At 42.8% G+C, this 25,707-nt stretch overlaps 1 protein-coding gene across 2 annotated transcripts; it reads left to right on the top strand.

The window, feature by feature from the left end:
• The first annotated feature begins 289 nt into the window (after positions 1-289).
• On the top strand, positions 290-25,336 carry PCBD2 (pterin-4 alpha-carbinolamine dehydratase 2). 2 transcript variants are annotated; one of them, XM_039559636.1, is made up of 4 exons: positions 290-369; positions 3,146-3,277; positions 21,792-21,872; positions 23,326-25,336. In XM_039559636.1, the coding sequence occupies exons 1-4, from the start codon at positions 367-369 to the stop codon at positions 23,419-23,421; spliced, it is 312 nt and encodes a 103-aa protein (XP_039415570.1). In that variant the 5' UTR covers positions 290-366; the 3' UTR covers positions 23,422-25,336. The 2 variants fall into 2 exon arrangements, with proteins under 2 accessions (XP_039415570.1, XP_039415569.1); XM_039559635.1 differs by having other exon boundaries at positions 334-375.
• Positions 25,337-25,707: the final 371 nt, after the last annotated feature.

The following is a 25,707-nucleotide window of genomic DNA, read 5'->3' as shown; positions in this document are numbered from 1 at the left end:
CTCTCACTGCAGGCACGTCAGAAGAGATCGGTCTCCCCCCAATCCAACCTCCTTCCAGGGAGTTGCACAGAGCCATGCGGTGCCTGAGCCTCCTCGTTGCTGACCGATGGCCGCTTTGTCGGTACACCCGCCGCCCCGGGCGGCTGTTGCGGCGCAGGCAGCTCCCCTTCCTCTCTCCCCCCGTCTCCCCCGCTCCCGGCGCGCTCGCAGCTCCCGGTTCCGCCGCGGGCTGCGGCTCCTCCCGCGGGGCGCGGCGGGGGCGGGCCCGGCCGGGCCGGAGGGGCCATGCCGGGCGGCGGGGCCGGGCTGCGGCGGGCGCTGCTGGGAGTGCGGCGGTTGGCGGGCGGCGCCGGGAGTCCCGCGGCCATGGTGAGGGTGAGGGTGAGGGTGAGGGTGAGGGGGACCGCGCCGGGCCGGGCTGGGGCTGAGGCCGGGGGCGCGGGGCGGAGGGGCCCCTCACGGACAGGCCGCGGGCTCGGGTCAGTCCCCGGCCCTGGGGGAATGGGGATTGCTCAGCCTGGAGGAAGCTCCGGGGAGATCTGGTTGCCACCGTTCAGTACGTGAAGGGGCTAGGGGAGAGATGGAGAGGATTTTGGACAAGGGCGTGGAGGAAAAGGATAAGGGGGAATGGCTTCACACTGATAGAAGGTTAGATAGGATATCGGGAAGAAATTCTTCCCCACGGGAGTGGTGAGGCCCTGGCACAGGCCGCCTAGAGAAGCTGTGGCTGCCCCATCCCTGAAAATGTTCATCCAGGCTGGATGGGGCGTGGAGCAGCCTAGTCTAGTGAAAGGTGCCCTTGCCCATAGCAGGGGGTGGAATAAAATGGGCTGTAGGGTCCCTTCCAACCCAAATCGTTCTGTGATTCTCCCTGTGTCCCCCCGCCATCCCACCTCATGGCCGATTATTTTACAGAAAGCTAATAATGAACAGCAAGTGCAGGGTTCAACCCTCGCCCCTCAGGCATGAGAGTTAGTTTTAATTTTTATGTAATGACTTTTTTCCCTGAGCTTCCTCCAAACAAACGTTATTGATCCCTGGGTCAAGCGCACCACCCAACCGCCCCTTGACCCGAGTGTGAGTCAGGTGCCAACACCTCGGGTGCTCGGTCAGCATTGGCACCCGGCGCCCGTTCCTGCTTCCCTGGGGGTCTGGCCATGCCTTTGACGTGCTGCTGAGGGGTATGAGCGTGGAAACGCAATCGGAATCTCCCACTTTATCTTTTTCCTTGTACAAGCTGCTTTCTGCTACATTTCTGAACATCATGATGTGTCGAGGAGCTGACTCAGGATGTGGCCTCCGCAATGCAAAATGTGCTCGGTGTTCACCAGGGCCTGCATCAAACTTGGTCTCCATATTGCTATTAAAAACTCTGTGATCAAATTTCAAGTCACAGCATTGTCTTGTCAATGGCCATGTGTCATGTGAGGTGTCAGGAAGACACCACAGTGTCCCCAGAGTTGGCACAGGACATGTCTGTGCCAGTCAGAGAAGTGGACTTTGTGTTGCATCCTGGTTGCAATCCTGGACTTTGCTATCTCAAATAAAACACCCACCCCTATGACTTTTTGTACATTCGCAGAGTAATTTCATCTTGTGCCACATAAAACAGTGCATTTCAAGACAGCCTTTGGCTTTGGTGATTTTTGTATATGCTTGAAAAAAAAAAGAATGTAAGAAATTCATGCCTACAACTGCAGTTACAGCAATGACAAATCTGAAATTTGTGTTCTTGCAAGCCCAGAGTTGTATTTGAAGTGTAAAGAGCCTAAATTAGTTCGGTTTGGGACCTGTAAAACCCATCTCTCGTTACATCTCTTTGTCCCCCTAAACACAAATAGCAACAGTGATGCTGTTAGATTGATTTACCTCATTTGGGGTTTTTTATCCTATGTTGTTGATGAAAATGTTGCTCCTTGGTCCTCCTGCATCTTAAGGCCTTGCTCAGGTCGCATTAATCGCGTTAATTCCTGCTCTGCTCAGACTCACAGCCCCATCTGGTGGCACCGGGGCTCCCGCTGGAGCACCGGCTGGCAAAGGTAAAAAATCCTGTGAGCTGCTGAGCTGGCGGCAGGTCCTCACTGCCCTCCCATGTCTGAGTGAACTCCTGGAGAAAAACGGCCTTTCTGGAGGACCTCACAAAGCTGGGCCAGCTGCTAAAAGAAAGACTAAAACAATCTGAATGTAGCTGTACTGGGGAGAAGGGTTCTTCCCTCTAAACCACTGCCTTTATCATGAGAGTCTGAGACCCATCTCTCAGAATGTATCATCTGAGGAAGGGCTCATGCTCTTAGTCCCTGCTTCTAGAAAAGGTATCAAATCTCTTCCAAAGGCCCCACAGAACATTCCTCTGTGTTTGGCTCTGGCCTTGTGCGTGGTTCAGCCCCTGATTCAGATATGTAGCATATATATAAGCAGAGTGTTAATCTGTTGTGTCTGTGCTCCCAGTGGCATCAGGAGGACTCCTGTCACTTCAAGTACGCCATACTTAAACACTGGTGCTTTGCAGAATCTAGTGCTTTTACCAGTAATGTCAAACTTCTTATAATTGTGTCTGTATTGTCTTTTTTTTCCTTTTAATTTAGTTATAAAGCTCTTTGTTCCTTGTAGAACTCCACAGTCTTTGCTGTCTTCAAGTCCATTCCTGTTTTCTTAAAAACATAAAATACAAAGTAGGTAGAATGCAATCTCCTGTTTTTCTTCTCCCTTTTGAAATAGGTATTTCCTGATATCTCTTTTAGCCTTATAATTGTACATTTATCAGATAATACAAATCATCCCTTAATTATCAGACAGAGTGGAATATTTGAAAATTAAATGTGGTGTTAAAACATCTGCATAATTCAGATGACCAAGGGTGCAGGTACGCTGGTGTCCATCTTCATTCCTGGGAAAGAGCTTGTTGCTTTTCACAAAAAGCACTTAGCCAAATTTACTTGCCCAAAGAGAAATGGCAGGGTTTGGCTGGTTTAGGTTAAACTGGTCTGAGAAATTACAAACAGTAAGAAACTGCACAGTGAATTTTCTACATCCTCACCTTTGCACAATACATCACCACAATTTCATCGTGTGGTTTTCTTATTGTTGTACAAAAGAGAACCTCAGCCTCACTCGTGCCATGCCTTTATTTTTTTCCGCTCAATAGTCCTCCCAGTCTCACTGGTTGACAACAGAGGAAAGGAACCAAGTTTTACTGGATCTCAAAGCTTCAGGCTGGTCTGAGCTGGGAGAAAGAGATGCCATCTACAAGGAGTTCAATTTCAAAACTTTTAATCAGGTAATGATTGTTGTATGTTGCTTTTAATATAAAAGAAATGTAATTGCTTTAATTTCCATATGGTCCTGATGGGAAAATACTTATATTCAGAAGTTTGGGAGTATCCTGGTGGGGCCAAATCCTCTTGGATTTGTCCTGATGAATTGCTCTCAGATTCTGATCTCATTAGGTGGAGTAAATTAATTCCATTTTGTAGTTGATAAGTAGATTTGTTCTAATATGACAGTTTCTCAATTATAATATTCAGGTCAGGGTCAAGGTTGGTATTGTGGAATCAGACAAAGCAGTATTTGATCCTCTTTTTTTTTTTTTCATTACTAGCACTCATAAGTAAATGCTGGAAATACATAATTGATGGGCAGTGGGGATGATCTTTGTCAGGGAAATACATGAGAAAAATGGGTAAATATAAGAAAGAACAGAAACTTTTAGCGAGTAAGGAGGGGAAAATAGGACGCGTTTCACCTTTTAAGCAGGAAGACAAAGTTCTGGTATATCCTTGACTGAGTTGTAATAGCTGATCTTGCAGTGTCTTTGGCACACAGAGTGCTGGTTTTTATTTACCTCACTGGGTTTTTGTTTGGAGACAGGATCCTGAGCCGCATCTCTCTCGCATATGTCTCGGACATCAGTTACAAACTTGTTTTAGAAATACTGAATTTGTTTTGAGATCCATATTCATCTTACTTTCCCCTGAAAATTCTCTTCTGAGGAATCATGATGTTGCTTAGAAAAAGTCACGTTCCTAGAGCATGAATTTCCCTTTTGTTTTATTTCTGAGGGAGGGGTGAGTTCTTTCTTGGGAGGGAGAGAATTCCCAGGGGTTTTTTGGGTTGATGGATCTCACTGAGCCGGTTCTTGCCCTCACTGTGGAGGGACACGGCAAGCTCCAGTTTGGGGATGCCATGGGTTTGTTGGTGTGTGTAGGGACCAGGAGCTGTGCTGTGAGCTGTTTATTTATATGGCCTTGCCTAAACCCAGAACAAGATGTTTTAGGAAACCACAGTGGGCTGTATAAACAACGATTTGTAACGCTGGCTCTTTTTTTCTCTGTTTCAGTAGTTGTCACAGTAAGGAAAGCCGAGGCAGTATAGAGAGAAGGCGGGTGAGGTGATCCCAGCCCCTCTGCGCTGGGTGAAAGCAAAAGAGAAAACAACTGCAGGAAAATCCAGCTCTTGAGCAGGACAGTGCTGGTCCAGGGAGCATGTCCAGAGCCCTGAGTACATTTTTAACCTGAATGTTAATGTAGAGCAAGTAGAACCAAATCAGTTCATTCAGAGGGCAGTGAAGGGGAGAAGCCCATGAGAGGGAGCTCACAGGAAGCCTTGGTGAGATGTGCAGGCAGGTGGGGGCTGAAGCAACCAGGAACAAGGCGCATTTGACACCGGTGGGATAGAAGTGACCCTTGGAAGAGTTGAGGTTTCCTGGCTTTTAATATTCATGAAATGGCATCTCTGCCTGGTTATGGTCAAAGTCTTTGTTGGTTCAGCACAACTAGAAATGAGGTTGCCCCCAAAGTTAATTAAAAAGCGGTTTTGCTCACTGTAAATGAGTAAATTGGTTTGATCAGATGGATTTAGACAGTCCCTGTCTGCCAACAGACAGGTAAGGAGACAAATCAGTGTCCTGCACCAGCAGATATCTGGAAAACGCATTGCTTTGACAAAAATGGACAAAGTTGTATTTTTTTTTGACGGTGTAGATTTATCTTACAGCATGGATAGATATCCATATGTCTTCCTGGTTTGAAGGCGAATGGAACACATACCAGTATAGGAAGTTGAGTATATTTAAATAAGCTTATTGGTAAATGATGAACTATATGTTTATACTTCTAGTACCTGTAGTTGTAGGAGGAGTACTTTAAAAAATGACCACTTCAATTGTTTGGGAGATATTAGAACAGTGTCTTTCATTCTTAGCTGCTTTCATGGATGTAAGGCAGAAATGAGAGCAGAGGCTGGGAATTGGCTTCAAAACGGAACTTTCTGCCCCCACTTGGGAGAAAAAGCCACGCGGGTGCGTGCTGTGGGCAGTTCTGGTTGTATCAAGCTTAGATGCAAGTATCTAAGGGCAGAATTTCACCTGTTGATTTTTATGGATTTATTGCAGTGTCCCCTTTGAATTGCAGAGTGCAGAAGTCATTCTTGTTCCCGTAGTCCAGGAGCAGGCTCAACATGCAGATCCCAAGGGCATTAGATCCTTACCTGGTATTAGAGAGCAGGTATTTGCCTTTCGATAAGTTGAAGCTGAAAATAAATTAAAATTATGCATGTAAGCTTAATTTTATTAAATTATGCACATACACTTGTATTTATAATGACTATTAGTAAATACTGTGTTTACTACAACCTAGGAAACAAATGACAAAAGTGGAGGTATACCTGCCTTGTACTTTGGGAGAATTTAGTCCTGCAATGAAAAAATGGGACTCGTAGGTACAACTGCTTTCATTTAATGTAGTAAATATTCTATGTACAGGATTTAAAGTGTTTAGTAAAAAGTCAGAGGACTGAGAAATGTCATTTCCTCTGTGATCTTCTTGCTGCCCTTTTACAGATGGTATAAAATCAGGTGTGGAAAAAAAAAACACCCCCAAAAATACAAAAAAAGTAGTTGAGCTGACATGAAAGGTATTTCAAATTTATGTTTTGCAGATGATATCGGTATGATTAATGTATTCATTGCTTTTTTTTTTTTATTGCTTCTTGCAGATAATGTTCATGATGCATGGAAAATTCTGTGGCTTCAAAATCTATGCCAGGTTTACAAAGTCTGTGTATGTCCACAGATGTTAAGAATATAAACACAACTTTTATTATAAAGTTGTGCAAATGTGTAGACATGAGCTTGGTTTATGTATATTATTTTCAGCATGAGAATGAAATGAAACTTCTGTGAAACGAGAGTTATTTAGATTCCTGAAGCTTTCAGGCTGAGATTAGCTCAGTTAAAAGCGATCAGCAGTGAGCTGCCTTTGTAAGGCTGACAAGCTAATGACACTTCTGGCTCAGGGAATTAGTTTGTAACCCAGAATTTGAAAGCACTGACGGTGATTGTTAGTCTGAAGATACATTTTCATGAAAATGGGCTTTGGTGGTACAGTTCTCTGAAATAAGCTGAAAACCAGCCTGGGGTTACTACTGAAAGGCCTTTGTTGGTTTTGTTGCTGTGGATGCCCACCAAGCACCAGTCCTGGGAGACTGGATGGCATTGGCTGTATGTTCCCATTATGTGAGGTAGCCTTCTGGTGGGTGGGTGTTCTGCACCTTGTATAAAATAAAATACACCTGTGGTAGGGGCAGACACAATTCAGCTGTAGAGGAGAGTGCTGTGTCCAGAAGAGCTGTGCTGATGCCGCCAATGTATCCATTCCTCCTTATGCCTTGCAATTGCCCTGAGCTATTGCCACTCTGGAGTGGCAGGTAGGCAGTGATGAGTTAACACTGGAGTCTTTTACCTTCAGGACCCTCAGTGGGGTGCACTTGCTCAAGAGCACCCAGGTTGAGTCACTTTTCCCAAGGAACATGTGCTTGGCAGGAATGTCTGTGAGCGAGGTTTTGGAGAGGCGGTGGGCTTGGAGCACTCTGTGGCAAGTCTCAATCCCTGCTATGCACCTGGGTGCTCGTGGGCCTCTACAAACCTCACAGACACATCAGGGAGCTTCTCTGGGGCCCTTCTTCCAGGCGGCAGGGCAGAGAAGAGCGACTGGTGAGGCTTTCAGGCCATGGTGTAGCATCACGAAGGGACACTTTCATCCATTCAGATCTTTGTGCTACTGAAACAAAATGGTTTTCTTCCAGTGGAGTAAGCCCTCTGCTTCCAGTCTGCTCAAACAAAATTGGTAATTGGGATAGAAAGTTAATTTATGCCTCCAGATCATGCTGGTAACTTCTCCCAGCATTCCAGGTGAGTTCACCTTGAGAGCAGTGATCTGGAAGAGAGGATAGGCCTGTTTTAAAGATGTGAATTTCTCCCAGATTCATCTCAAGCCCAGTCCTGGGCTGGGCAAGCAGCTGTGAAGGGGTGTGAGTGCAGGATGCAAAGTGCTCTGTTTGGGTCCTGTATCCAGCTGCTCACTTTGCCTGAATTTGCAGGAACATCTTAGCTCTGAGACTTCCATGTCTCTCGTCAAACTTGGTTGGATTTGACCAGAGGGTTTAAGGGGCAACTGCCTGTGTGATTGCGTTTCCGTAGGTAATCACACCAAGGCAGCAAATGCAGTTAGGAAATTACAAAGGTGGGCAAGTTTGCTGATGGTCAGGTTCAGCATTTACAGCTGCTTTCTTTTATAGGGTAAGTTTTTAATTAAGTTTGTTTAAAAAAAAAATATCATATAGGAAGTCTCTATAAGACCTCTAATGTAGTTTTCTAAAATGACAGGAAATCAAATGCTCTAAGAGTCTGAAAGCTATTTCAGATACATTTTTTGTCTTTTGGGGTAAGAGAACAGAGGTGGAAGATGAGCCTGAGTAGAGGGGACGGTATGGAAGTGTCTCAGTGCAATTTTTGTCTTGAGTTTTGAGAACATATTTAAAGATGTGCAAAAAATCTAGGAATATTAAATAAATTATTATTCTCAATTTGCGTTTCCTTTACAGATTGGATATCTCTCTTAGTTGCAATCTGGGAAAAAAAAATCAGACAGAGCATGCCTTTTTTTCTCCCTCCTGGTGATGCCAATTTTTTTTCCTTTGGCTGTAGGGAGGCATGCTCAGTTTTGTCCCTTTAAATTGATGGTTCTTGTTGTGTGATCCCAGTTACACATCCGAACGAATTTGGTGGGATATGCAATGCATACTCTTGATTTCTTTTGATGGCAGTACTTGGTGCCAGTCCCTGCAATATAATCTGTATCCATCCTTCCTTTTTTCTACTCCTGGCACATTGCTTTGTTTTCTACATTCATCAAAGGTTGGAAAAACTGGTTTTATACATATAGGCAGTGTATTTCATTGCCACTTTATGTACTTAATCTTTTGGCTGTTTGTCTAAAAAAGGTCCACGCCTTTTATGTATTGAAAACATAATATCCTTTAACTTACAATCTGCAGAGTTAAAATGAATTTTATGGTAAATATTCAGTTGTGGACCACATCTCCAGCTTTTTATATGCCACAGCGGTCTTGTGTTTTTTTTCTTCTCCATTGTCTGATAGTGAGGTCATTTTCAGTCCTCTTGAGATATTTTATTCCCAGCCAGATGCAAGCCATATATTAAAAGTAGCACCTGTGGCTAATATCACAGCAGCTTACCATAAATTTACATGGTAACTAGGATTATATCTGTCAAGACTGTTAAAAAATGTCTAGTTTTAATTTGATTTCCAGTATTGAAGGAGCTCTCCAACATTTTGCTTCATAACTATATTTTAAAAGTTAAAATCACTCCATTGTTAAGTTTTATAGCACTCCCAGTGCCCATTAAGTTGATTTGTTAAATGGGGGTCAGAATAAAGCAAGTCGGCTACAGGAGGATCGGAAACCAACCCATTTGTGACAAATTTAGTCCTCGCGTGTGAATCTTCTCAGAGCCCAAGGAGTGATTGGATTCAGGTGCAGCCTGTGTCAGTTGTGTTTAACCTCAAAGCCTGAGCAGTTTCAGCCCGACTGTCACTTCTGCTGATCGAAAGTTGGACTCATTTTTGTACGTTTTGGGGGGAATTGCTATTTTTAATGTAGTATTGCTCTGCCTGCTCCTTCTGCTAGAGTTTTGCATTTGATTGCCTGTCGACTGAAAATAAATTATTTTTCTATCCACCTAGGTAGGTGCTGGTTTTCATATAGGCTTTCTGAAACTGCTTCATTTTCCATTATCCTTTGAGTCCTCTCCCATATGCTGTGATTTGTGCACCTGCAAAGTTATGAAAATATTTTGTTGGTAGTTATGTTGTTCACTAACTTCCCAGCATTTATGAATACAATAACAGATTTACAATAAATCAGAATTATTTATGAGTGGGTTTACAGAGTTGAGAATATCTTTGTATCTGAAAATAATGAATTTCTGGCGTATTTGCCTGTTGACATTTTCCTTTATTAGAAACTGATAGTGAAGTTTTTGGGACTGGCAGAAGTTAACCTGAGGCTGAAACACAGTCAGTGAACTGCATCAAGTGTCTCAGAGCAGAACATAGTAAAAATATATGATTCCTGGATGGTCACACCTTCCTTGAGTTTATTCTTGGGATCGACTGAGTAAATAAGAGTCTCGCCTCTGAGTCGGCAGGTCAGAGTGCAGCTGTGGGACCTGGACATGATCCACCTGCCCGCGCCACTGCCTGGCACTGCCTGTGGGACAAAGGTAGTGCAGGGTCTGGGGGAAATGAAATGAGAGCTTCCAGGGAGATAGCTTGTTTGGAAGCTTATGATTCTCCTTCCTTGGCCTTGGGGAAGGAGGAGATGACACTGGTGCTCTGATCAGTGTGTTCTGTATCCAGTGATGCTTCTAGTTAATTGGCAGTCAGTGGTGAGAAGTTGTGCAAAGTTGGAGGTCTGTAAATGGTAGAAATGTGTGATCTGGTTGTGTCTAGGAAGAAATTAAATCCTTGCTGCTGGAAGTTGGGAAATAAGGTATTTATTTTCTTCTCACGGCCATCATGGCTTGCAGTGTACAAATCCTAGAATGGTTTGGGTTGGAAGGGATCTCAGAGTTCATCTGATTCCGAACCTCTGCCTTGGGCAGGGACACCTTTCACTACCCCAGTTTGCTCCAAGCCCCATCCAACCTTGCCTTGAGCACTCCAGGGATGGGGCAGCCATAGCTTCTCTGGGCAACCTGTGCCAGGGCCTCACCATCCTCACAGGGAGGAATTTCATTCCAATATCCAATCTGATCCTGCCCTCTGTCACTTTGAAGCCATTGCCCCTTGTTCGGTCACTCCATGCCCTTGTAAGAAGTCCCTCCCTGTCTCTCCTGTAGCCCCTTTAGGTGATGGTTTATCTTTGTGCTGTGAAGTGTCCCATCTCCTCTTTGCCAGGGTCTGTGTGTGTAGAGGCCACCACCCTTGTGTCCCACCTGCTTGTGACAAGTGCTGTTACAGTACCCATGTCACCAGTATAATTTCATCATGGCACTGCCAGTGGTACCAGGCCACCAGGGTTATTTAAAATGTCATGATATTAATCATATTTAAATAAAAATAATTATCTTTAAATTGAAGACTCAAGAGTGGTCATATGTCCTTCATCATGCAAAATGTCGCATCCTGGTTGTGGTAGAGTTTGCATCAGTTTTGGGGTTTTTTGTGACTTAACTGTAATTTGGGATACTCATTTTCTTGATGAGCTAAGTCATATTTCTCCCTAAAATAAACCATTATTTTATTGTTTATAATTATTGGGGTGTGGTGTTTCTAATTGCTGAATTTTCCCCCCTCAGTAGACCTGTTGTATCTCCTTTTATGCACTCCACTGCTTAAAATCTGCCCGGTTGACCTTTGGGCTGCTCTCCAGTTGGCTCCAATACAAATGTTTTTTGTAACAGATGGATTTATTATCACTCAAGTAAAAATTATTGCAGCATTTGTCTTAATGTTTGTTGCATGCATTGATCTGAAAATGCAAAAGAAATTATTTGTCAAAATGCCTTTTGGATCTCACAAGCTGTCTTGTAGATTTGTAGCAAAAAAAAAATATTTCTCCTTTTTTTTTTCCAGCTGCACAAATTGATTTTTTCAATTAAACAGAACAAATGTTCTTACACCCATGTGGACAGTGCTCAAAGAGAGCAAATGGGAGCAGGTCAACCTAATTTTAGCTACAGTTTTGGCACTTTCCATGATAAAACACCTTTGAAAAATGAATGGAAAATTCAGTGGGTTTGAATTCAGTCGAATAGCTTCATTTGGGAATATGCAAGTATGAGTGCCTCTTTTGAAGATGGTTACTCAGTGAATGTTCTTATCTTTTCAGTTAAGGAAAACTGGTTTCTAGAAACTCCTTTATGCAGTAAAATTTATTTTTATGGGGGCACTGGAATGATGCTGGTTAAATGCAATCCTGGTTGTTTAACCTTTTGCATCTCCTTGCTTTTGGAGCAACGCCTGCCTATGGTTTCAAACCGTAAATTGCCTTTAGCACTGGCAGCTCTCACCTTCTCATACTCCCACAAAGGAGCGACGTGCTTTGGGATATTATTCTCTGCAGCTGTAATTAAAAATGGACTCCGGCTGGCAGAATAAACTAAAATAAAACTACAACGCCCCTATTTCAAAATTAACCATTACTCACCAAAAGCACATCAAACCCACTTAGCGGACATCCGTTAATCCCACCGTGAGCCGGTTCAGGCTTTAATGCACACTGTTTTACACGTTAAGGGGTTTGAAGTCACGGGCCAGTGCTGACCTTTCGCATCTGCTCCTCTCGCAGTAGGAATCTCCGCTCGCCGCTCCCCGTCAGGGTGGATTAGCGTGATGAAGTGCAGCTCTTCTGCTGGCTGCAATTTTGGGTTTTGATCAGAATTATTTCTTTCACAAACAATCACGTTTGGCTAAAACGTTACATCTGCTCTGAAAAGCCACTGGCAGGGCCATGGTTTATCAGGGCAAGGCATGTGGAGGTTTTTTAGCCCTCTTTTATAAAGCTACAAACCTACTTCACATGGGTTTTTTGGGGGGAGAGCTTCCTTTCTTCCGCTTGCCCTTTATTCCTTTAGTTTTGTTTGGCTGAGATGAAAAGTCATTTTGGATAAACATGAAGCTGGTTGTGATGTCTTGGAGGGGTTTGGTGGGAGCACAGTGATGAGTGGGAAGCCCTGTGCTGAGTCAGCACTGCACTGTTGGGTTTATTTATTGCTAAGGATGCTTTGTAGGAAAATGTTATTTATTCCTAGCATCAGAGGAAAAAGTCCTGATTGCATGATCTACTGTGATTTTCCTCAGACTGAGATGAGAATAACAACAGACAGTTAAATATATGTCTGTGTATGTCCAAGGTGTCCCTGGTCGAGGGAACATTTAGTCTGTGTTACAATGGGTGGGTGCTTGTAGTAAGCTAAAATACTGTTAACTGTACAAGCCCAGAATGCTAGGTTTATGCATGCATCTTGTAATGCCCCATCTAACAAAAAAAACAAGAGTTCTACAAAGGGTTTCCCTTTGTGGCTCATACGAATTTCTAAAAGAAATTTGATGTTCACTGGAGAACTCAGAAATCCTATTTGCCTCCCCTCCTGAGCCTGTGTCCCTGTTTCCAGGTGTACCAATGTACAAGCAGCGTGGGTTGCCCAGAGAAGCCCTTGTGTTCTGGTAAAAAAACAACCAACAAAAACCCCATGGAACTTCTCAAAATATTGCTCATGGAACATACTCTGTCACTTCTAGGCATGTGCTTGGAGCATAAGAAGGGGTCTGAAGACAGTGGATAATGTGAAGTGCAGGTTGAGTATCTGAATTGTTGGCAGTTAGGTGAGCCGTGTCCTTAATAACACAACTTAGTGTAGCTGCTTTTATCCTTTTCTCTGTGACCTGCTCCAGCTGTGCTTCCAAATAGCAGAGACAGGAGATGAAGCTCAGGTCGAGGTGACCTACAGATCCCAGAGGGAGCAGTGGGCATGGCAAACCAGGCAAGGGGCCCAACTGTGCGGAGCTTGAAGGATGCCCCATCTTGTCTGGGAGGATGCTTGGTCTGTCCTACTCTTTTTTTCCCAAGTGTTCTGTTGTTTCTAGATTTTAAATGTGTTCTTTTGGAAAATAACATTTGAATTTTATGGTGCAATATAAATTAGCAGCCTGCCAGTGCTGGCCCAGCTAAGTCTCCTCCTGAGTTCACTGCCCCTGCGTATCGCCTAAACTCTTCTACTATAAAAGGTGGCCAAACATTAAAATCTGTTCTGACAGTACAGTAGGACACCTTCAGCAGTTGAGTGAAACGATTCCCTGACTGGATCTGCAGTAAATGGTCCTTAGTTTGCTTTATTGCAAATCTCTAGATCTTTTTAACTTCGGGCTTGGCCAAGAGAATGATGGGAAGACCTGTCCAAATTCCTCATATCTCCATCGTGTTTTCTCTGTTGCATGTTTGAATTGCTGAACTTGTCTTTAAAAAAACAAACTAAACCAAAAAAGCTGACAGGATAGTGGAAGATGAAATGGTCATGAGACCAACTTCTTCCCTTAATCCATCATAAAGCAAAGCCTTTCTTATCATTCTTTGATGTGTTCTTAGGATCATAAATGGCAGAGATTTAGAGGATTATCAGAGGCAGGATATGATTGCCCTTGGATGCTCAGCAGAGAAGATCTTGGATATTAAACTGATAGTATGTGTAATCTTGGCCAAAAGACCAAGGAGAATTTTGTCTGAGCATCCCTGTGTTATCAACAGCAGGGATGGCATGTGAACTTCACTTTCATGTCTGCAGAATGAAATCATTCCTTCACGTATGAGTGAAAACAAACATTGGGGAAAATAGCAGAATATTTTGTTCTGCTCCAGTCAAATCTGTTTCATCCAAAATGCGGCGTGATGGGATAATGAACTCCTCTGTTCTTCTACACCATACCTGCACTGCATAAAAGTCAGAGGGTTTGAGAAACTTTTAAAAGTGGAGCATTCACTTAAATTAATTCTGATCTGCTCTGGTTTATGATACCTTCATGTCATGGACTGGCACTGTGCTGTCAAGGATGATTCATTGCCCTCTGCTTTAGCAGAGGGCTCAGGTGTCTGAATTCAGAAGGTTGGAACTGGGGACTCCCTGCACGTTGTTACTACTTTATTTTATAGTGGTTTGTGTGATGGCTTTACTACAGTACAGCCAAGGGTTTGATTTGCTGGACCAAACATTAGCTTTAACAAGTCAAATTATCATTGTTCTTTCAGTTGTGCAGCCAAGAGAATTTATTATATTAAGTGCCTGATTACTTTAGCAGGTGCTCAGTAAATGGGGACTTCACCGTGTTATTTCATGTTTTTAGGTAGGGTGCAAAAAGCTCATTTTAAAAAGTCATGTTTCTTGAAATTGCTGTTTTATTTGGTGCAAACCTCCTAAGTGCAACCTTTGTATTACATTTTTTAACACAAAGCACACAAAAATGGCTTGGGAGGTGGAGAGCCACATTGAGCTTTTGACAAGGCTGGAGGATTTCTTCCATGTTCTAGTTCAGTCCTGAAACCTGGGATTATTGCCCTCATTTTTTCTGGAAAATGTAATTTAGAGATCTACAACTTTTAATAAATAAAATAATATTTATTAGTCTATGTTTATAAGTGCTGAGGGACTGGGGGAAAAAAAGGAAAAATAAAAGCATTTATTTTGAATATTTCAATATGAAATGATGCATCACAAATACCACATGACCTAGTTCCAGGTTTGCTTGGGATTTAGGGTATCTACTTATTTTGCAGAAGTTGTTATGGGCAACTAAAATTATATTTATCTACCTATAAACAAACTAATGTATTTTCTAATATGGTTGTATTGACATTGAAACTTTTATCACTTCCAGAAAGTTTTTATGCTGCCTTAAGACATCTCCATTTTCTCTCACTTCTACTCCATCAAGTCTATAAATCTCTCTGGTGGAACAGGTGATTAATTTTGGTGTGAAGTGTGTTCATTAAATCACCAAGAATATTTTCTGTGTTCTGTTCATGAAAGCCATGGTGCAATCGCTTATTATAATAAAAAGGAGAATAGGAATAAAGATCTTCAGCATGGAGGCTGCTGGAAAAGTCAAGATGTGATGAAGAAGAAGGTAATACATGTAACATTTTATGTTTTATTATTACCAGTAAGAGAAAGAAGGCCTAAATTCAGCGGTTGTTAAAATCCTGATATAAACAGGCTTAGAAAAGACCAGGTTGGGGTTTGTTGTACAGATTGTACACAAGGGTTTTTTGCATACTTAAATGAGCTTGGGAGGAAGAGGAGAGAAGAGCAAGGAGCAGGATTTAAGTGCAGCTCAGTGCTCTCTACTTTCCTCAAAGTCCCTTTCCTTGCACTGATCCGTGTCCATTGACCTTAGCAGAATACTTGAATTTTCCTTTGAAACCGGTTGAAACTCAGATGGGGCAAATGACACTTGCATCTGCTTTATGACTATTAATGGTTTTAAGATGAAAGAGGGTAGATTTAGATTGGATATTGGGAAGAAATTCTTCCCTTTGAGGGTGGTGAGGCACTGGCACAGGTTGCCCAGGAAAGCTGTGAATCCCTGGAAGTGTTCAAGACCATCTTGGATGGGGCTTGGAGCAACCTGGGATGGTGGAAGATGTTCCTGCCTGTGGCAGGAGATTAGAACAAGATGGTATTTAAAGTGCCTTCCAACCCAAACCATTCTGTCATTCTGATTCTGTGATGTCGTAGCTTAGGTCATGGCTGAACTGGGAAGATGAAGCCTTAAACTCCAATCCCTTTGGAGAGCTGCATCTCAAGCATTGTCAGAACTGTGTTGTGTCTAGTGCTGCACTGGGTCTAAAGGGTGCTGGGTGAGTGCAAACTTCCCTTTGCCACAAGCGGTGTGGGCCTTTTCTGGGACAGCATTCCTGAGATTGCCTTCTGTCATCTCCTGCGGCTCTTGACATTGTACCGGTACCTGTGCGAGAAACGTCCCCATCGAGGCAAGGCTGTGCCTCCCAGCTCCACTCCTCTCTGCCTCCAGTTATTCTTCATGTTCTTCAAATTGGTAAATCATATGACAATAAACAGAAATACCCTCAGTGAAGAGAGAAGGGGAAACTGTTGTTTATCTGGTCAGGTGGTTTAGATTAGCAGTGATGCTGGTCTGTATTATGTTACTTTAAATCATAGTGTCCCAACAGGACATAAATTATGAAGATTGTTACAGTATGTTTCATCCAATGTAAGATCAACAAATTGGAATAATTTTTTTAATAAGAAAATCAGTGCTTTGGCAAGGTTATTGGTGAAGAATTTAATTTAACTTGATCTTTGCTTGCATTATTTCTTAATATATAAAAACTATTTGCATAATGTATGAAGTATAAACATTTTTAGAATCAAAGGCAAGAATGCCTTTTCCAAGATTACATAGAGTGGCAAACTACTTAGAATAGATCAGTGTTTGTGCTTTTGCTGTCAAAAATGTTTGATATAGAACTGGCAAGCTGGTTTCTTCACTGACATAATTGTAAACAAGTGTTGGGAGACAGAAACAGCGTTCTTTGGAGAACATGGTGTAAAGGTTTGCACGTTCTCCGCTGCACATCTAACACAGAGAGCAATGTTTACAACTGCAATAGGAATGTAAATAGGTAACTTTTTTTGGAGTGTAAAGCAGCATTGCACTTTTGTGTCGATGATGTATGCAGATAAGTATGGGGGATGTGAGTGGTCAGCTCTGGATTTTTAAAGAATATTGTAAACACAGAAAAGCATTGACAATTCAGTTGGAAATTTGAGTTGTGGGGGTTTTTACAGTTTCAGATATTGCTATGAAGACAGAAACGGCATCTCAGTCCATGCCAGTGTGTCTGTAGTACTATTCTTCCATCCTTTCCCGTCATTAGTGTCCTTATCCTTCAGAATTAAAAGCACTGCTTTCCCTAGTCACAAGTGATGCTGGGGAATGGGAGGGTTGCCTCTGTTCACAATATTTTGCTGCTCAAGCTATTAAAGAAGAGAAAACCAAATTTCTACCAGTGGTTCATCAGGTGTTGTTCACCGTCAGACCCTGCTGGGTGCCCATGTCAGGATGGGGTGGGATGGAGGGAGTAGGGAATTGTAGGCACAATGCCTGATCTGCCTTGTCCATTACTTGAAGCCTCAGCAGAGAGATGGAGGACATGAGTAACCTGAGTTTAGCTCTATTTTGGTGCATGGTTATTTGCATTCTTAATTACTGCCTCGCTGTTTGTGGATTGATGTTAGAAAAGGGGGAGCGCAATGAGAAGATATTAACCTGTTTTATGTTGTGTATGAATCCAGACACAGACAAAAAAAAGGAGGAAAGTATCTAATGCCATGTGGATCCAGTGTCCCTGAGGATAGTTCAGGCAGCTTGATGATGCCAGCTGGGAAGAATCCCAAAATGGGCACGTGGTTTTGTGAATGAATACCTGTCCTTCTGTGCTGCTGCCATTACTTTCCTAAATACTAGTTAGATTCCTCTTTTTTTGTGTTTTAACTATGTTGTCATTTTCAGATAACGAGTGTAGCTTTATGGCATGATTTATGCGTATTTATACGATAAAAGTAGTGATGGAATAAAGAGAATTAAAATAAAACAAACTCCAATTTTTTCCTGCGAGCACAGCGGAAATGTCGTGACAGCCCTTGTGACTAGCAGCTGGTCCTGACTTACAATAGCTTGACGTTAAAGAGCTTTTTCCTTTTATCTTCTGGCTTGTAGCTCACTGTTAGGTAGTAGTGTCAGCTGGATATATGAAAGCTTCTGGAGTTTGGGAGTGAACCTTAATGATTTGATTTTATTGTTACAAGTGTCAAACTGCTAAGGAGAATATGTGCTGTACCCTGGGTACTTTTTACTCGGGTGAGTGGAGAGCAAACGTGTGAGGTGTAGTCATCTCCTGTATGACAGTGTCACTGTAACCTGAGTAATTTATTAATTTCCCACTGATAAATGGTACAGATGCAGCCTGGGTGGCGGGGGAAGGGAAGACAGGTAGCCCTTGCACTGCAGAAGGTCAGGGTTAATGCTACCTCCAGCGTTATAATGACAGATGGGAGGCAGAAACCTTAATGTACTTGTGATTAGCACATGCTTTCCTTGGCTGGGCGTCCAGAGGATTTAAGAAGCCCAAGTGCACACTTCATTTTAAAACAAACAAATAAAAAGTGTGCATGGTTATATTGTTGAGCCTTTCAGCTGTTTTTCTTATATATCTCCACTTTCAAGTCAAGTACTGTCAGCTGCTTTCTTGTGGAGATGCACGGGGGTGATCCATCACGGGGGACTTGCAGTAGGTGATGTATGAGCACAACACAACGACCTGTGGGCCTTTGATGTATAACTCATCAAGATAATGTTGGCAAGCATTGTACAAAAGCAGCATGTTTAAAAAGTATTAAGATGAATGGATTCCTTGCTTAAGGAGTGTGAAAGGAAGAATAATAGCAGATTAGCTCCAGGATTGTGCGGTTCTCCCGGAGCTGTGCAGCGCTGTGTGGAGCAGAGGGGCAGATGGAATTTCATCTTTCCTCCCACTTTTGACAGCAAAGTGTCTGGCCCTGGTTTTCCCATTCTCTGGAAACAAAAGTAACATTAAGTCTTATTTTGTGATAGTAGATTATATCAGTTTCAAGAGCAGCTTGGCCAGTCACAAAACATTGTGAGATAGCTGAATTCTTTTTAAGTTTACCTGGGTTTTTTTTTTCACTTCTTTAGGTTAACTTGTTCTTCTAAGAGTAGCCCTAATTTTTATCTCATGGAGACATAGTAGGGCTGCTAATATTTAACAGACATTTTAGATGTGATGTTACAACTGAAACACCAGTAGCTTTTAGTTCGTTCTTTCCTGATCTTAAAAGACATGAAGGGAAGGAGAGGGAAGAGATGTACCAGTGCACCCAAGGCATCTTGTCCTTACAGGATTGCTTCGCTCCTTACTTACATTGCTCTTCATGGTTTGTTGCAGGGACTCTGCACTTTGCCACCCGTTGGGTGGCATGATCTACTTGTGTGGAGTTCCCTGTATGTCTGGATACTATTTTAGCCCAGAAGTCCTAAAAGGGTTAGGTTGAAAATGTGTCTAATATGCCTATTTTTGAAAAAACAGAATACTTCATAATATTTACTCCACTGAAGTCTCTTTTAATACTTCTTTATGGCTTCTAGAAAATGCACAAAATCTTTCTTTCTCCTGTCTTTTTATTTTTGAAGGAAAAATCAGAAAAAGTTCTCGTTAGGGGCCAAGGGACTGCAGATCCCTGTTGTTAATAGGGTGAAAGTCAAGACTGTGTTGGGTCTCACTGAGTGAATGTGCTTGTCCTACTTTCATCAAGAAATGTGTGATGGTCTGATAAACTCTGCCCACCAGTGCAGTCTTGACAATGATCTTGCACTGCAGACTGCATAATAATTTTCATTATTTTTAATTAAAGTTGAAGAAGTGCAGACTCCTGCTCAAATTAAGGTTGGTTGTGTTGCCGGAATGCGGTAATTACTTTAATTGATCACAAGATAGTTTCCTTGATCACCAATTAGACCAAATTACCGATCAAGTTTCAAGACGTGAAGAAATGTCCAAACTGATTTTGTGTAATAGTGTTTTAATATCTAACCAAACCTAAATATCTTTTCCTTCCAGAGCCAGTTGTATTTTCCCAAAGAAAGGTTAAGGCTCTACAAATATAAAGGTGATTCATAAACAATAGCGTTCCAATTCATTTAATTTGCAAAGGAAGTATTTAAGACCTTAATGGAGGTTGTGTTGGTGAAATTGCTCAGTAGAACCATAGCTCATTTTCCTAGTGAGAGATATACATTTTGTGTGTAATTAAAATAAACTAAAATGCAGTGAGTAAGTTGCTGTGGGTAATGTGCAGGGAAGGAGAACATCTCCGAGCAGAGCAGGGCATGCACGAAGGCGGGCAGCCTTCGTCCTTCTCTGGTTGCAACAGTTGTGGGCAGCTGGAGCAACAAGCAGCAGGATGTGTCCTGGGGAGAGTCCTCTCTGCTGGAATTTATTCCTTTTCATGAGTTGGACAGTCTCAAGTTGAGCAGTCTTCGGTAGGATGAAAAATTTTATGACCGATGTCCATTTTATTCAGCTGGAGACTCTACTCTCAGCGGGGAAGGGGTAGTGGGATGGCATGTTGGTGCACTGACTGGGGGGATTTGGTGGTCTACTGATGAGGGGGATTTGTCATCTGAAGTGTGGAGGAAGGTCTACAGAGCAAATTAATTTTTTAAGAGTCATTTGCTTGTGTAATTTTCTCTGTGTGCTTTCGTTGGAGCAATGATTACTGTCTCACCATTAGTGACTGTGTTTGCAGTGTGACCCGGGTCTGTACGTATGTGGGCGAGTTCCTGGGATGAACAGACAGACACCAATAGAGCATACACAAACCTGCTAGGGGGTTTTATAAATTCATTCTTATTTTTTCCCTTGCTATTTGTTTCTATAAAGGCACTTTGGTTGCAGACACATCACTGTTTTAAACTTTTGGGGACATTTCTGTGTACAGATTGCTGTGTTGTAAATAGCATTAAGCCCATGGACACGCTAAAAACATTTAAATCAGCACTATTAATAGAGAAGTTTTGCAAATCTTTGCTAACATTGGATGCACAACTTGCAGCTTTCTACTTCAAAGTGTACTGCTGAAACATGGGCAAATTTTTAAAGTAATTGTTCACTCAAAGTAAAACTAAACCAAGTGAGAGATTCAAGGGAAGTTAGATTCTTCTGAATTTTGGAATGCTCTTGGGTCAAAGAAAAAAAGCTTTTTAATTGCTGACAGTTTGGTGATTTCCAAATGACAAACCTCATTGGAATGATTTTCTCTGATTATAACGTTTGCATTCATTTGACTGGCAAAGCGACCAATAAAGTCATTCTTCATCCAGGCACCAATTCTTTTTTTTCCTTAAAGGTTTTTGCAATTTGTGAGAGGGAAAAAGACTTGAAACTATTATCAACCATTATATGTTATTCATTGACCACATGTTTGTTTGAAATGGCCATCGCCTGGTGGAATGCGGGCTATATACATTCTCTTCCATAAATTAGCACTAAAAACCTACCTAAATCAGGTATGGTTTTGTGGAGCTTGTTGTATTATAATCTGAACCAGACTGTAACGTGGATGTTCCTCCAGCTTTGCATGTTAATTCAGGTCCTGAACCCGATGGATGGAGCTTGGTATGAACAAAGCCTGCTGCTGGGAGGCGTCCTGCTCACATTCCCAGGCCCTTCCGGCCCCGCTGCATAATTACAGTCTTGATTTGCATGGACATTCTTATTTTCTTTATAATGCAGTGATTTGCTCCTAAGTACTTTGGCAAAGGCCTGCTATTATTTTCCTTTTGAGCCTATGATAAAACCTGTGTCCTGGGGGAGCATGCAGGGACAGAGGATTGGAAAACATATTTTAACTCGTTTAAAGGGAAAACATGTCTCATAAAGCAGAGGGGCAGACCCACCCACTGCCTTTTTCTCCCCAATAAAATAAATAGCAAAGTGGTTAAAGGGAGAGGTGTGTTTCTGGAAGCAGTGTTGGCCATACTGTGGCATGGTGCTTAGTTAGAAATGGCACGTTTCTAAGATGCAGTAGGGGATGGAGGACTTGGGATGGATATTTAAAATCCCTGCTGATGCCAGAGGTAAAATCATTGCTGTCAGCAATAGCTTTGAGTACTGGGCTAAGTCACATTGAGCAGAGTGATTTACCAGGATCTGTAGGGGATCATTTCAGCTGTATTGGGAAATGCACCAGTGGCATGAGAAGTTCAAATGCCTCTTCAGCACACACACACCCAAGGTGCAGCCATCTGGGGCATCTTGAGGAGATTTTGAGATTTTGGAGTGAATCTTGCCAATCCTGGCTGGTGGAGTATTTTCCTCTTTGCTCTCTCTTTCCCTAGGCTTTTGGATTTATGACACGTGTTGCTCTACAAGCAGAGAAGATGAATCACCACCCAGAATGGTTTAATGTCTACAGCAAGGTAACGTGTTCACCAGCCCTAGTTACTCACACGGCAGTGGAGTTAAGGAGACCAAACCACTGGCCCATTCTCTCTGCCTTTATTTGTAGCTTGTCTACAAGATAAGGGAATGGGAAGTGTCTCTATAAAGAGATACGAGATTTTAAAGAGATGCTGAGATTTGCAGTGGTGAGGAATCAAGAATGAAGCTCTTTGAGCTTGCTGCCAGCTATATGGTTGGGGCCTGTGGCTTCACCCCTCTGGCTGAGATCTAAAAATAAAACAGAAGCCTTTAAACTCTTATTTAGCCAACCTGAATAAATTAGTGTTTTGAGACTGCTCACCAGCTCTCATTCCTCTCTGTGCAGCAGGTCAGGAACTCAGCGGTGTAGGGTAGCAGACTGTTGGTACCTAAATGGGAGCCTGGCAGTCTCATTTTAGATTTGATTTTTTAAAAATTGTAGGCTCCTATGTCTCAACATAGCAGCTTATAAAATTTGTTTATAATATTACCTAACTGATGGTGGTCTTGTATTTACAAGGGTTACAAGGATTACTGTAACCCACGAATGAAAGGTGCTGTGTAAAGGGTGAAATTATTGCTCTCCCTTCAGTTTTATTTTCTAATACTTCTCATTGCATTGTATCACACTGTTTGTTGTAGCATTTAGTGAATATATGGCAGTCCCACTAAAAATATACCAAAAGAAAGGACATGCTGACAAGCAGCCTGTAGCTCAGACCACCACCCCCAGAGCAGGACATCCCACCTCTCACTGTAACTGAGCCTCCCAGCAGAGACTCTTCCTCATCAGCCCTTCAGGTCACCTTGTTTAAGGGACATTAAATGATCACTGGAAAAAATCCTGATCACCCATTCTTCCTGATTTTATTAGATTGCCAGAATATTCAGAATTTGTCTTTTTTTTCCTTTTGCATCTTCCCAAAATCTCAGTCAAAGACAAGACAAAATAATGCCCAATTTGTCATCTGGCTCAGTCTAAACAGACCTGTGAGACAGCCTTTTTTTTTAATTTTTAAATTAATCTGCAACAAGCTTAAGAATTTTTTCACTTTTGGGATGCTGGTTTTTAACAAAATGTGAACCTCTGACCCAGCTCTTGGCAGCTTGGTCACTGGCCCAGGTTCTTCATGAAACTGATCCATGGAATTTAAATGTAAAGAGTGAGTGATTTAATCAGACACCTCTTCTTGGATGAAACCCAAGAATGCAAAGCCTGTGTTATTCTGCAAAGGGGCTCATTTTGGTGAGATTCCAGGCTCTGTAAAGCCCCCTCACCTACAGCGTCTTCTGGTTTACATGAGCAGGGAGGGTCCAGCTTGGTGCTTGCCAGGAGCACCAAGTAAAACCAGCTCACTATGGAGACACACCGCGTTCCCAATGAATTGCTGTTCAGCCTATGTGTCAGAGATCAAAATGCCTTTGTAACCTCTTTCTTTTCCTTTGTGACAGGTTCAGATAACTCTGATTTCCCATGACTGTGGTGGGCTGACCAGGAGAGATGTAAAGCTGGCTCAGTTTATTGACAAAGCTGCTGCTTCGGTTTAACCAGGATGTAAATAGCTTTAATACAGTGTCCAGCAATATTTTGTGTTTAAATGGGAGCCCTCTTTCTTTGTAATCCTAATTTCAAAAACCCCTAGAGACAAGATATTTTGTAAAATGAGTGGCTGAGCTTTTCTGACCTTCAAGACCTTCATCTTGAAACCCCTCGGGACACCTGTGCTTGTCCTTTCCCATTGCTGGCTCTGCAGGAGGATGTAGTGGATAAACCAGCAATAAATAAGTTTTGAACAATCCTTTTTTGGAAACTAAACTGAGCTGGAATGAAACCAGGAGCTCACCCATGTGTGTTGATGTTCCCCAAGCCCACAGGAACGGGTGGCAGCTGCCATATGAGCTTCCCCCATGCCTGACCATTTCCCTCCTATAGATTTGTAGATCTCTGCACTTCAAATAGTGTCAGAGCAGCCTGGCCAGGTCAGTCCCCTCTGGCTTGGTACCACCATCTCTGCCAGTGACCAATAAAAAGTGCAAGGGACACTGGGGACAGCAGTGCAAGCTGCTGCTGATGTGTCCTTGGAGTTGCAGCTCAACTGGCAGGAACAGCTGTATCCAGTGTTGCTGCTTGAGAGCCTTTCCCCGTCTGACGGTATAGAATCACATAACCACAGACTGGTTTGGGTTGGAAGGAGCCTTAAAGCTCATCTCATTTCAACCCCCTGCTAAGGGCAGGGTCACCTTGCACTAGACCAGTTTGCTGCTAGCCCCATCCAGCCTGGCTTGGACACTCCCAGGTGCAGGACTGGATCTTGCAGTTGCTGAAAACTTTAGCTCTGGTACTGCAAATACAAAAAAGTCCCGGCGAGCTCCCAGCACCCACACCATTAAATGAAGCATGTTCTTAAGGGCTTGGTCAGGTCAGTGCTTAGCACCCAGCAGGATTGAGCCACTATTGGTGTTGTAGTGCTCCAGTACCTGCTGGATCAGGTGGGGGGTGGCTTGGCCAAGTGGCCGGAGCCCCGGCCAGGGCTGCCAGCGGTGAAGGAAGCAGCATTAGCAGGATTCTTGCTAAGCTGGGCTTGACTGAAGCTATGCTCACCGATTTTTTTTCATTGCAAATGTTGTTGCAGGAGTTACAGATCCCGCTGACGTTTAAAATAATTCCTTCCGGGGTTTGAATGTCTTTGTTTTTATCCTATGATCCTCCCTGAGACAGATTTCCAGTGCCGGCAGGGAGATTTCATCCTGCTTAAAGCTTGCAGGAGGGCCTCTCACCCTGCAGTCCCCCTGCCAAGTGTCCCCAGCGTGCTCCGTCATGCCCTTTGAGCAGCTCCGGGTGCGGCGCTCCCGGGAGATTGACACCTCCGAAATGCCGGAGTGCATTGCTCAGATGACACCAGCGGCACAGCTACCAGCTACCAAGAAGTGAGATGCATGAGTGCCAAAATCTATATCGGGGGTACATGCGAGGTGTGTGGTCTCTCAGATATTTTGGGATGCAAAATGCCACGAGCTGCCACCCAAGCGACTGTTGATAAAATGAGAAAGATATTTTTTGTAAATCCTTAGCAAACACACCGTCACGTGCTAATTGGTCACACCACAGGAAGCAAGATGTTGGGGTTTATTGTCAGTAACCCTACTTGGGATATCAAGTTAATACCTAAAAAGACCCAAATTCAGACTACGTGCTCAGCTGTTGTTTTCTCACAAGTGCCTTTCCCCAGTGAAGTGGAGGATTTCCCTGATACGGTTTGAAAATGGTCACTGTTGTGAAGAGCGAATAAAACTAAAACAACCAACCAGGCTGTGATGTCTCCTGTTACTGGTGGGGAAGTGAAACAAGCTTCACCCAAAGTTTTGACAACATCTCTAATGAACTGTGAAAAGTCTGTTCAGAATTTATATATAACGCATGGGCTTTGAATAAAACCAATAAAATCAAATTCCTCCTTTGTAATTTGTTTCCTTATTATTGTACATATGTGACAAAGCTGTTTAGTTTGAAGATAAATTTAAGATAAATAATATTTAGTTACTGGGAGGTCTTTGGTTTAGAATATTGATATTTATTTACATACTCTGAGGAAAAAAATCCCCATCAACTAATTCAGCTCAGAGAGTTGCACTGTCTGGGGGTGTTGAGAGCCCTCACCAGCAAAGAGGCAAAAATACTCAGGAATGAGGAGGATGGCTGTGAAATGCTTCAAGTTTTATGGTCAGTGCTTGTTTAGCCATAATTTTAGCCATAATTCAGTAATTTCTTGATAACTTCTGGGGCATCCCACAGACCTGTAAGTAAGGTGAGCATTGCTGTGAAATGTAAATAAT

This window comes from Corvus cornix, chromosome 13, assembly GCF_000738735.6.
Source record: "Corvus cornix cornix isolate S_Up_H32 chromosome 13, ASM73873v5, whole genome shotgun sequence".
NCBI lineage: Eukaryota > Metazoa > Chordata > Aves > Passeriformes > Corvidae > Corvus > Corvus cornix.
The sequence above is the reverse complement of the archived record's forward strand: the minus strand, read 5'-3'. Positions and strand labels throughout refer to the sequence as shown.